Source organism: Miniopterus natalensis, chromosome 7 (genome assembly GCF_054644295.1).
Source record: "Miniopterus natalensis isolate mMinNat1 chromosome 7, mMinNat1.hap1, whole genome shotgun sequence".
Classification (NCBI taxonomy): Eukaryota; Metazoa; Chordata; class Mammalia; order Chiroptera; family Miniopteridae; genus Miniopterus; species Miniopterus natalensis.
The window spans coordinates 29,017,275-29,029,728 of NC_142087.1; the positions used below are offsets into that span (position 1 = coordinate 29,017,275).

At 49.1% G+C, this 12,454-nt stretch overlaps 1 protein-coding gene across 1 annotated transcript in view; it reads left to right on the forward strand.

The window, feature by feature from the left end:
* Positions 1-8,738, forward strand: part of SYNDIG1 (synapse differentiation inducing 1) — a 31,764-nt gene extending 23,026 nt beyond the window's left edge. The window contains exon 3 of the mRNA XM_016211967.2: positions 7,566-8,738. Coding sequence (XP_016067453.2) covers positions 7,566-7,724 — 159 coding nt within the window. The 3' untranslated portion in view covers positions 7,725-8,738. The remainder of the gene's footprint in view (positions 1-7,565) is intronic.
* Positions 8,739-12,454: the final 3,716 nt, after the last annotated feature.

The following is a 12,454-nucleotide window of genomic DNA, read 5'->3' on the forward strand; positions in this document are numbered from 1 at the left end:
GAGCAACTCCATCATAGGGGCCCCACCTTTATGGGCTTGTCCACACCTGATCACATCCCTAAGGCCCCACCTCCAAAGACATTCCCTTTGAGGGTTTGAGCCTCTACATAGAAATTGGGGAGAACCCAGTCAGTCTGTTGTTTGGATCACAGACATGCCTCTGGGAGAGAAAGAAGCAACATCAGCTACGCTGAGGCCTCTGTCGTCAGGTGGACACTTGTATTTTCGATAGAGGAGATTTGTGGATTTTCATGGGTGATTGCAGCTTTTGTCCCTTAGGGTGCAGCCCGGTGTCACCTTCTTAGTGATGCCTCCTACCATGATGACCTCACCTTCATTTCACTTCACTCAAAAATAAGTTCTGAGGCCCAACTTTCTCTTTCCCACTATGTCTCCCTCACACACTTGGGGTTGCTTCAGGTCAGGAATTCTTGCAGCAGGAAAATAAAAACAAATTACTGAATCCCGAGGGAGTAGAATTGGGAGGTGCACACCCCCAGCTGGCAGACTCTGCAGCCAACCAGAAGGCAGTGAGGTTCCTCGGGAAAAGGCCAGATGGTCAGGAGTGAGCCCGAAATGAAGACCGGCATGGGCTGCTTGCTGGCAGCAGATGCAAAATGATTTTAGGAAGTACATATCCAGCTCCCTGCTAAGCAAGCTGTCATGGGAGGGAGGGAGATAAGTGTTATAAATGAGTGTGCAAGCTGAGCGCAGCCACACAGAGGCCACGCCACTTGAGCCAGACTCACTTTCAACAGCAAACATTGTGATGCTAACAGCTGGTGGAGGCCTGTGTCCGCAAGATCCATCATTGCTGTACTCACAAGTCAGCATGGTGTTTGAGTTCATGATGGAAAAGGTACTGATCACTGATGTTTTGTATAATTATAAAATATGGAACTGTGAAAATCCTTCACTAAAGGAATATTTTTTAATGCCCTTAATGTGCAAGGTGCCCTGTTAAATGTTGAAGATAAGCAGCTTAACAGGAAGGTGGCCTCTGCTCCTTTGGAGCTTATAGCCTAGAGGGAGCTGAACCTCAGTGTCATAAATGGCATGAATGAAAGGTCACAGCGTGATCAAATTGGGAGTCAGGCAAAATTTCCCTGGGGACTGAGGGCCTGTGTTCCATCAGGAGATATCCTTTGTGAAGGCAGGTAGGGACCAAGAAGGCTACTGGTAGAGCACAGGGAGAAGTGACCAGTGGGGATGGACAGAAGGGAACAAGACAGAGAGGCAGACAGGACCAGACCGTGCAGGTCTTGGGGAGCCCTTTAAGGATGGGAAGCTACTGAGGGGCTGTTTTAAGAAGAGAGAAGGGAGTGTGGATGGAAGAGCATGTGGTGTGTATTTTAGAAATGTGCTCCATTCCTCTTTCAAATTAGCCCAAGTGAAGGATGAGGAATGGAAGGCTGGCATAGCCAAAGTTATAGCAGTGAACCGAAGGCATTGTAGATTCGGGGCTCGTAGGCACAGCCCAGTGTGCCCAGAGAAGACTGGAAGGGCAGGTAATGAGGAAGGCTGGTGATGGCAATGATGATGGTGGTGAGTGAGGGGGGCAGTGGCCAGCAAGAAGGATGACAAGGTTGGTCTTGAGCACTACATTTGAGTTTATTTTTGAGATATCCAAGTAAAGATGCCAAGTTGTATATATGCATCCAGGCTGGAGTTATAAAAGTTCACTATAGAGATGGTAATCAAAGCTATGGGTATCAATGATATGCCTCAGGGTAAAACTGTAACATGGAAATGTGAACCATTTAGAATAAGCCTTTTGTTGATTCTTTCAATCCATTCTCTTCTGTTCCATCACAGTGTGTCTTTATGTGCATTCAGTTTTATTTGTTCTGCTCAGGATTCAGGGAACACCTTCAATCCGATGAGGCATATCTGCCATAAATTTGGACAATTCTCACCTTTTAATATTGCTATGGCCTCATTAGTTCCACATTCTCTCCTCTGCAATTCCTATTGGTTGCATGTCGGACTTTTTCTATGCGCTGAATCTCCAATTTTTCATCTCTGTGTCTTTCTTTGCTTACCTAGCTGATTCCCTTCTATATATCTTCTAGCATATAGATTCTCTCTTTGGTTGCATCTAGTCAGTCTGCTATTTGACTCATAAATTGTTTATTTTTATTTTTATATCCAGTACTGTATACTTTTCAATTCTAAAAATTCTAGCTTTGTATTTTCCAAGTTTGCATTTATTTACAAAATATAATTTCTTCTTCTTTCACTGTGGATTTTTATTCCTTCTTAATCACTTAAATTCTTTTAGTTATTTTAATCTTTTTGAGTTGTAATGGAGATGAAAAATGAATTGTTTTGGAATTATTTAATTCTGGAAGTAATAGCACTGTTTTGGGAGATAATGTCTGCCGACCACCCTCTTATATATTGTATGACTCCCTAATAACCTGCATTCTGAGCACCAGTAACTCCCAGAAGAGAACAGGAGCATGATGAGACAGCACTGGGTAGGAGAGTAGAGAGAGAGTGCTTTGAGAATGTGGATGGCAGGCCTGAGTCTTAACCACCAGCCTGAATAGGGGGAGGTGGCAGTGAGAGGGCACCAGGAGGCAGGGCTGAGTGGAAGGCACCCCTCCACTCTCCTGCAGGGGTTCCCTTTTGCTTAGATTACCCCTAAGTTTCCTGTGCCCTCACTAGAGGAGTCCCAGCCTCCCAGCCCTCCTCTCACAGCAAAGAAAACCTGAGTGTGTGGGGAAACCAAGGCAGGCTTCTCTCTGGATGGGGCCAGAGGTTAGCATGTGAGAGAGTGCAAGAGCATGACACTGCTTAGGGCCCGGCTGCAGGGAGAAAGGCCATTGGGAAGGCCACTCACAAGCTGAGCGGCTCCAAGGCTTTGAGGTTTCTCTGATCTCACGTGGAGAATGGAGAGATAATAGTAGCTCAGGCGTCCAGCATGGGCCTGGCACAGCAGCTGTTGTTCCACTTATGTTTACGTTGTTGAGATTGTGGTCCCTGTAAAATAAGATCCACAGAATGGGGAACCTCGATGAAAGGAACCTGAAGACATCTCTGTAGGAAGTCCCCTCCCCCCAAGTGCAGGGATCCAAACCAGGGACAGGTGGGGTGGCTCTGTCCCTACACAAACACAGCTGAGTTAGTTACTCAGACACAGTTGGTGCATTTGTTTCATGAACGATATCCTTTCTGCTGTTCAGACATAACTAACAACAGATTTGATTTTTACTGGCTTGAATTAGAAGAGTTGCTAAAAAGGAGAAGGTGGGGGTGGTCCATAAAAATATTTACACTCTCACCGGGAGGGTATGACCATTTTAGTTTTTCCGCGTTGTTGCCAACATTTTGTACTGGTTCTCTTTTCCATTTGAGTCACTCCGGGGGTTGGATAGAGCATCGTTCTTTGAAAATGAAGCTGGCAGTGGCATGCCTGCACACTGGGAAGGAGGGGCATGGTCTCTCCCCCTCCCCTCCTCCCAGCTTGCCGTCCATGGTGTCTGCCATCTTGGAGGGAGGCATGGTGAGCAGCGACAGATAGGAGATAGAGGCCTCACCTAACTTGGATTGTCATATGAGGTCTCACGCCCTCTGGGCCTCCAAAGCGTGCACAACTTGATTTCTCATCTGGACATTTTGGTGGGTGCTTTGCAGACACCCCCACACACATTCTGCATCATCAACTTCAGTTTGCTTGATACGAGGCCGTGCATTTTCCATCAGCATTTTCTGAAGAGGTCCGCTTGTCCCTCAGTGGGGCTTCGTGGAACAGGATCTAAGACATTCTTCATGGCAGCCCACATCTGAACCCTGGAAAACATCCAGCCTCCTTTCCCTGACCCATGGGGAGCGCCTGTCCTGTCCCCACAGAGCAGTCTTCATGGCAGCCCACACCTGAACCCTGGAAAACATCCAGCCTCCTTTCCCTGACCCATGGGGAGCGCCTGTCCTGTCCCCACAGAGCAGTCTTCATGGCAGCCCACACCTGAACCCTGGAAAACATCCAGCCTCCTTTCCCTGACCCGTGGGGAGCGCCTGTCCTGTCCCCACTCCTCTTGGTTTGGACCCTGACATTGCTGGTCTGCCCACCTCTGCCTCTTAGGTTCTCCAGGCATGAACTGGTATCTGGCCTCTATGCAGGGGCTTTGGCATGCCAATAAACACCAAGATAAGTCTTTTAGGTAAGCCTGGGACCTCAGGTGGGCAGGAGAAGGGAGATAGAATGGGAAGTGGGTGAAGACAGCCTGGCGAATCCCTGTAGGCAAGACCTGGACATGCCGGAAGCATCAGAAGAAAGCAGGGCCTGGAATCGGGTCACAGACCACAAGAAGGTGCCAATTTTGCAATGAAACCACCCCCTAAATGTTACCAATCATAGGTTCTGTAACCACCAGATGTACCTGTGGGTAAATACAGTATAAGAACTAAAAAGTCCTGTCCGAGGAATGCAAATTTGACTTCATTACGCTACACACTGGTAATTTCTCATTATGAAAACCTGAGCAAAATGAGCTTTAAACACATATAAGGAGCATTCTGCCTCCTGATAGCACGCTCCTCTGGCACGGTGGTTTGTTCTGGTGGCTGTCCCAGCCTCGGGAGGCATGACCAGAGGTGTACATGGTGACTGACTTCACTATTTTATCCAGTGCATCACAGTTCTGGTGGTAGAAATATTAGACGAAGAATGTTTGTCCTTGTTGTATGCTCTGTTTATATGATTTTCATTTCCTCAGTTCATATTTCTCAGGGAGAGGAAGTCAGTTGTTTTCATGAGCTTTAGCACTAATGTTTTACTTTCTCTCTTCAATTTAAAAGTCAGGGTTTCTGTGTATCTTTACAACCAGGTAAGTGAAGGTAGTTATATAACTAAAGAACCAGAGTGCACATTCAGTGTTTTGACGTGAAACGTTCCAGTGGGCTGTGCATGAGCTCAGCACCTGCTGGGTGTGAGTTTAAAAGATTTCTTCTGTCTGGGCTGGGTCTGAGCCCTGCCCCCAGTGAGCCTCCTGGAGCCCAAGTGTTTCTTGGGTTCTGACTCCTGCTTCCTGTGTTCTCATCTTAAGCTCTGTGCTAAGGCTCTCTCCTTCCCCTTTGACTCTTACTCAAAGAAGACTTCATGAGAGTGGAAGTCACTGCTCTCTGAGTCCCACCGAGCCCCCGCTGGCACACAGAAGTTGTAGCTGGGTGCTGCTCAGGACTTAGCCAGCCATCTTCCTCTTTTTTTAAGTTTTCTGAGCAAAAGGCCCCCAAAAGAAAGTAACACAATTCACTGGTGACCTGTGGGCAAAATGTGGGGTAGAGGAGTATCCGGCCACAAGGGAGGTCCCCTCCCAAAGAGGGAACAAGCATTCGCCTGCCACATTCAAGGCATGAACGGGGTTGCAGACTGGGTTGGAGGCTGGATGGTGCCACCCTCCAGTCACTGCGCTGGCCCTGTGGTTCTGCCTTCACAGTGACAGCAGCAGTGCTGAGAGAAAGGTCTCTGTAGGCTACCTGCCTTTGGAATGCGAGCTACTGAAGGAGATACAGCACTTAGCTTAGAAAGAGAATCTAAGAGAACAATACCATTTACTATTGCAGCAAAAAATATAACGTGCCTAGGAATAAATATAACCAAGGAGGTAAAAGACCTGTACTCGGAAAATTATAGGATGGACGTTGAATGAAGAAATTGAGGAAGATACAAGTAAGTGGAAGCATATACCATGTTCATGGTTTGGAAGAATTAACATCATTAAAATGTCCACACTACACAAACAAAGCAATCTATAGATTCAACACAATTCCTATAAAAATACCAATGGCATATTTCACAGATCTAGAACAAATATTCCAAAAAATGTATATGGAACAAAAAAAGATCCTGAATAGCCGCAGCAAACTTGAGAAAGAAGAACAAAGTTGGAGGTATTACACTACCTGATATCAAACTATCCTACAAGGCCATTGTAATCAAAACAGCCTGGGACTGGCATAAGAACAGGCATGTAGATCAGTGGAACAGAAAAAGGCTGAGGGGACACTACTAAATGCATGAACTCTGATGGGGTAGTCTTCTGAGACAGAAATTCCCTGCAGGGGCCTGCGTCCGGGGGTAAGGAATGCAGAGTGTCCACCTTGCCTTCCTCTCTGTATGTATTGCTCCTGCAGCAGAGCCTCGGTTGGGTGGTGATAAGGACGGTGCTAATGAGAGAGATAGCAGCAAATGATGTTCTCATGGAGGATGGCTGCTTGGCTGAAGATGGGCAGTTACAGTGAATTATGTTCCAGGACCTTGGAGCGCAGGAGTGCTGCTAGAAAATGAAACTCAGCTAATTAAGACTTAATTACTACTGTCCTAGGAGGCTTCCCATTGTGCATTTCCTTGGCCCTGCTTCATTAGAAATAGTTGGTAGTTAGATCCCAAGCTCACTTCCAAGCCAAAAAATAAAGGGAGGAAGACATAAAAACTGGCCTTCAAGATCCAAAAATTAGGGAAAAGAGGGGGGTGGCCATGAAGCAGACTCAAATCCCTTCTCAACCTGACACAGGGCTCCAGACCTCATCAGATCGTGTCAGGACCACAAGACAGCAGAACTTCGTTTTCTGAGTCCTCTCGGATTTCACCCTTTGTGGTCCATTGCAAAGGCCTTGGTATTTTTAGTTTGAGTGAAAAATACACTGACTCCTATACCTGCCTACACACTGCAGAAATACCACTGGTGACATGTGGAAACGAGATCAGGCCAGAAACCGTCCTTCAGGCAGGAAGGAGTGGATGCATGCATCTACCGAAAAATACCAGATCAGAAGCAACATCCAAAACCTCCATGTTCCTGCCACCTCGTGGCCATAAGAAACATGAATCTTCTTAAACCATCACCGTGTTATGTAACTGGGCAACCACATATCTAGATATTGATCTTACGCCAAACCACTGTATTGAAGGGTGAATTGTACCAACTCTAGCTGTGAGAGGGAGGGAGACGATGAGGAAAGCATGACCCCAGGGCCACCAGCTGAAGAGTAGAGTCTCAAGTATCCTGCGGTCATTTTAACAGTATCACACCGCAGTGCCTTCTCTGGGAAATGAGAACCATAATATCCTTTCCCGCACTCCTACCATGCTGCAAAGATTGCATAAGGTAAGTGGGAACATACTTTAGAAAACTTAGTGTTATTCAAATAAAAGGAAATGGCATCATCGGGTAGAAAGCGGGGCACTGGGGGTGTGGTGTCTATTCCACCCCTGGCATGCTGGTGCCCGAGACCCCGGGCCCCACATCGGTGGTGCTCAGGTGGGCTACTGCTGACCGGGGGTGTTGGCGTGAGGCTCTTTTTTTCTCCCACACTTTGAGTGCCTTGCCGTGGAGACGCAAGCAGTAATGACCAGCAGTCCCCATCCCTTCCTTGCCAGCCAGAGGGAATGGCTGTCATCAGGGGAGCAGGCTCGGCTCCCCCTGGCGAGTCCCCTCTCCCTGGGTCAGTTAGCTCCAAGGCTGGAGGGAGCCAGGAGAGCCATGCCCTCTCTTCCTTTGTTCTGACCGCCTCGCCTTGACCTCCTTTTGCTTCTCCCTCCGTTCTTTTCAACTCCGCAGACCAATAAAGCCGTGGCCAAGGGGGACTTCCACCAGGCCAGCACCAGCTCCCGGCGGGCCCTGTTCCTGGCTGTGCTCTCCATCACGATCGGGACTGGCATCTACGTGGGCGTGGCCGTGGCCCTCATTGCCTACCTCTCCAAGAACAGTCACCTGTGAGCTCCTCTGGCACAAGGGGAACAACCTGGGCCAGCTTCGTGCAGACGCAGAGCACGCAGGGCGAGCGAGGGAGGAACACCTGTGTGATGCTGTAGAGTATAATTTATTGCCAAACGACTCGATAACACCTTGACACTTTCTGCCCGTGGAGATTTCTTTCATTTTACCCTTTAATTTTATTTTCACAACACTGTAAAACACAAGACAGATGGGCACTGCTAACCCTTCCAACTGGAAGCTCCAAAGATCCTTACCCTTGAGGCTGTCTCTGGATGGATTCTGCTGGATTAGTGGCAGTGCAGCTCTCTCTGCCGCCTGCCAGTGCCTGGAAAGCCATAGCATTAGCAATACACAAACAGTAAAAATGTGTTTATTTTTTATGGACTATGGTGCAATAGACGGAAGGTGGGGACGTGTCACTCTTCCGTCTGTTGCCCTGCTTGACTCCTCTGTCATTCTCCCTGTCCGTGTACCTTCCCTATGGAAAGAAAACAGGGCTGAGCAGAAAGACAGACAGAACTTCTGGCAGGAACCCCATTGTCACTGGTCTTCGGTGGGTCCAGCCCTGAGTGCAGTCAGAATAGTGTGGAACCTGTCCCCAGGCTCAGTCTTTCATTCCCTCCACTCCCCGGCCTAGGGTCATCCAACCTCCCTTGGAACATGCCCAAACTTTGCAGTCACCACACAGCAATCTGCAATCTTGGGCCTCATTGGTCTGGGGGGAGAGGGGAGCAGGCCACAGTCTGTCCCAAGACTCCTCCCAGAAGGACACCAAGGTTTACTCCTGGAATTCAAGGTGAAGGAGCTGTGGACACCATCTCAGCGAAAGGACAAGCGTTGGCACTCACCTTGGTGACACCCAGTGGCACTAGTGATCTTAGCAGGAGATGAACATTCTCCATTGACTAAATGAATAGCTATTTTCTTGTCATTTTTTAAAAGTGCAACAATTGCTTCATGCTGCTTACATTATCAGATGAATGCTGAGAAATAATCAGACATTTTTAAACCGTTTCGCTGCTGTTTCCCGAGTGTTCATTATTTAACAAAAATTACTTTTTAGCTGTTTTGTTTATGACTTTTCTTTCTGATTAATACTGTTTCTTAGATTTCACTTATAGTTTTTACTTTTTTAAATGACTGCAGAGCCACCCAGGACTCAGTTGCTAGGACAGTAGTAAGGTCTCCTAAGATGAGAGTCACGTCACCTACCTGCTGGGGTCCTTGGGACCACACGAGATCGTGTGGCCCGGTGCCTAGTGCAGGGCCTGCGTAGGGTGCTGCCTCATCCACGGTGGCCACAATGACAACTAAGATGATGTGAATCTAGAAGGACATGGTGGCCCTGACGCACTTGAGGACTGTTGTGCTGCCCAGCGGTCCCTAACAGGACACCGAGGGGGACAGATAATAGGACCAGCCCCTTCAAAAGGTGGCCAGGGCATTCCTACGCCCCGTCGGTCTCCTGGCACTTTTTAAGATGCCAGAGGCCTCCCTCATTTGAAGCAGCCTCTGTGTTTAAAAGGCATCAATGGAGCAGCCTTCCCTGCTGCTCCAGGATATCCTAGTGTCGAATGGGCACCGCAGCTACAGCCAGGGCCAAAGCTGCCTTTTCAGAGACCCTGCCCTGGGTTTCTGGGCCTCACCCCTGAGGTTTATAGGGCCTGTGAGAGGCCTCTTGTGCACTGGCTTCAGTCCCAGCCCTTATGCAGACAATTTTGTGTTTCATTTTCTCCCTCAAAGACACCTGCATTTGTTGCCAGGTGTTGACATCTGCTGACACAATTTACCAATAAACCATTGAGCGTAAATTCAGACCCTGAGCGGAGGCTGACCTCTCTAAGAATGCAGCTGGCCCACCTCCTACTGAGAGGCCACCTTTGCGTCTGTGCTCTGCTCTTGATGACGTTTCAGCATCGGAGGGAGCCAGGGGTTGTGTGCGAACCTGTTGCCATGATGTCTCCACCCCGGGACCTTTTGAAGCCCCTCCCTAGTCTTTAGGATGAACTGAGCTGCCCCCTGGGGTGGGGGGAACCTCACTTCCTGGGGATCTCATGTGAAGACTGCTCATCTTAACAAAGTAATGGTGGACACTAGACCCACAGATGCCCGAGGCCAGCAGGCCACTGGCCCCGTGCCAAACAAGCATGTAAATCGAGCAGTGGATTTGTCATCTCACTGAGCCCCACAGGAGGGGGTCAGGGCTCCACATGGGTGAGGAGGGAGAGAGTAGTAGCTGTCGGCCGTTTAAGGTACAGCAGGGCTCTGTAGGCCAGTGGCTGTCCTGCCTGGCAGGAAGGATATTGATAAGATCATGGTAAGAGCCAGCACAGCTGCCCACAGGAGGGCGGGGTGACCTCAGGAGTGAAAGTCGCTGTGGGTCTTTGTTAGAGAATGTGTCTTGAGTGAGCCACAGGTCAGGGGAAGATTATTGGGGGCTCTAAAGGCTTGTCCATATCCACCAGGTAGAAAAGAGAGCATGGCAGGATGATTGGGGTACGGGGTGGAATGTGGGTACCTCCCTGGAGAAGCACTGGGGTGGAGTCATTCCCAGGGGTGGGGGTAGCCTGGGCTTTTCAAACCCAGACAATGGTGAGAGGAGTGGCCAGGGTCTGACATGTCTCAGGCTTTCGGCCTCCATGGAGTTCGGTGTTGCAGTTGCTCTGGACTTTGGGCCATGCCTCCTCTGCTGTTATGATGCATCTGGGCTCCAGGCAGTGAGGTGACTGTCTATTTCGTGGAGCAGTGCTGTCCGTCTCCTGTCACCCCGAAGCCCTCTCCTCCAGCCCTCGGTGAGCTCCGGGCTGCGCTTCCCAGGCCAGGGAGACCGGTTCATGAATCTGAGTTCAGCACCTGGCCATGCAGCCTGCTGACCGGCAGGGAGGGACTGAAAACAAGGCGCTCTGCGAGGGGCCAGGCAAGTGCCAGGGGGTGTGCTCACCGCGTCCCTGTCACCTCTAGGGGACTATGCCTGGATTTTCACTAAACTAGGTCCTCCTGGGCTAAGCGGGAGATTAAAGTTGATAGATGGAAGGAATGGCGGAAGGGAGGGAAGGAAGAAAAGAGAGAGGAGGAGCCGAGCACGCACAAAATCACGGCTCCGTAACTCCCGCAGCTCCGTTCTCTCCAGCCTTTGGTGATGGCACCTCCTGTCACCCGAGCCCAACTCATAGCTCAGCTGAAAAACAAACAGCCATTTGGGTCTGTTGCTGTCCACACCAGAGAAGCCTAATTTGGATTCAAACTATTTTATTAAACCAATCAAGATCTGCAGATGGAACAAGATGGGGAACAGTTAGCATTCTTCCAAACCACCTGATGTCTTTGTGTCCTGAATGGGATCCCAGCACATTTGTGAAAGATATTTTTCTCTCTTTGGTTGGGTAAACAAAGTATTCCTGACAGATGAAAGTCTGCTAAGAACAGCTCTCGCTAAGGGGCTGCATTAGCTGAAGGGCTGATAAAGAGCTGCAACCTCCCCAGCTCCCACCACGAGGCAGGTCTTATTTATTCTCTCAGGGAGTCCTGTGTAACTAGAAGCAAGAGGCCGTCCCTGTCCAGAGATGGTCAGTTTTCAATTTAGAAACAGGGATCAGGACACTTCAGTATCACTCACCCTTTGTTTTAGCCCATATGGAGTGAAACGTGGACGCCCACAGATGACACCCCCCTCATTACCATTTCTGGACAGAAATCCAGCTGTTTGAAAGTCACGAGCCAACTCTTCACCTGGCGTCCTGGGAGCTCTCAAACAATAGGTTACATGCCACACCCACACCATCATGCCTGCAGCCCGCTTTCCAGGTCTCCAGGTGCCCCAGCATTAGACTTATGAGCCTTGTCTTACATCCCTCCATGTCTCTCCTTCACCTGTGCCAGAGCCACTTTCCAGAAAGCATCGCCTGCCACCTCCACCCTGCCCGCCTGGGTTCAGGCTATCAGCGCCTCCTGCCTGGACAGTAGGTTGCCATCTGGACTCTTTTCCACATTCACAGAAGAGCATGGGGAATGGTTTTTCAAAGTGCAGTTCTGATTGTTATCGCACCCCTTCATAATGCTCCCCATCTCCTGTAGAAAAAAGCACAAATCCTGTAGCCACACTTGTGAGGTTCCTTACAATCAAGCACCTTGCACAACTTTTCCACCTCCCCACCACTCTTGTTCACATGGAGGGCATCCTCGCACATGCCACACATTCATCTATGACACTCTCAAGAAGGGTCACAACTCAGCCCTCCTCTAGGTCCCTTGGCCTAAGACATAGCATGAGTGTAACCTCTGTAAAAAGTTCTCTGGCCACTCTTCCCTCTCCAAAAGCTATGCTCGCCTCTCCACGCGAATGCACTCTATTATGGTGCTTTTCACAGTGTATAATGAATTTCTGTTTGCATGTCTGTTTTGGCCACAGGACTGAGCAACTTGAAGGCAGGACACACCTTGTCTTTCTAATTCTAGAGCCAGACCCAGAGTCTAGTTACTTGTTGAAGAAAAAAAGAAATTGATTGATTAATGCCTAAATGCATGGGTACATGGGTGGGTGGATGGATGGATGGTTTCCACCTCCACTCCTTCTCACATTTCATTCCCCTCCTGCCTACACAAGCTAAACTCCCCGCCCCAGCTCAAGGCATCTCCAGGTGCAGTTCACAGGAGCAGGACTTTCCTTCTAGAGCCAGCTCACGGCTCATCAGTGTACAGACATGTCTGTGAAAGGCGTTTCTATTAAGACT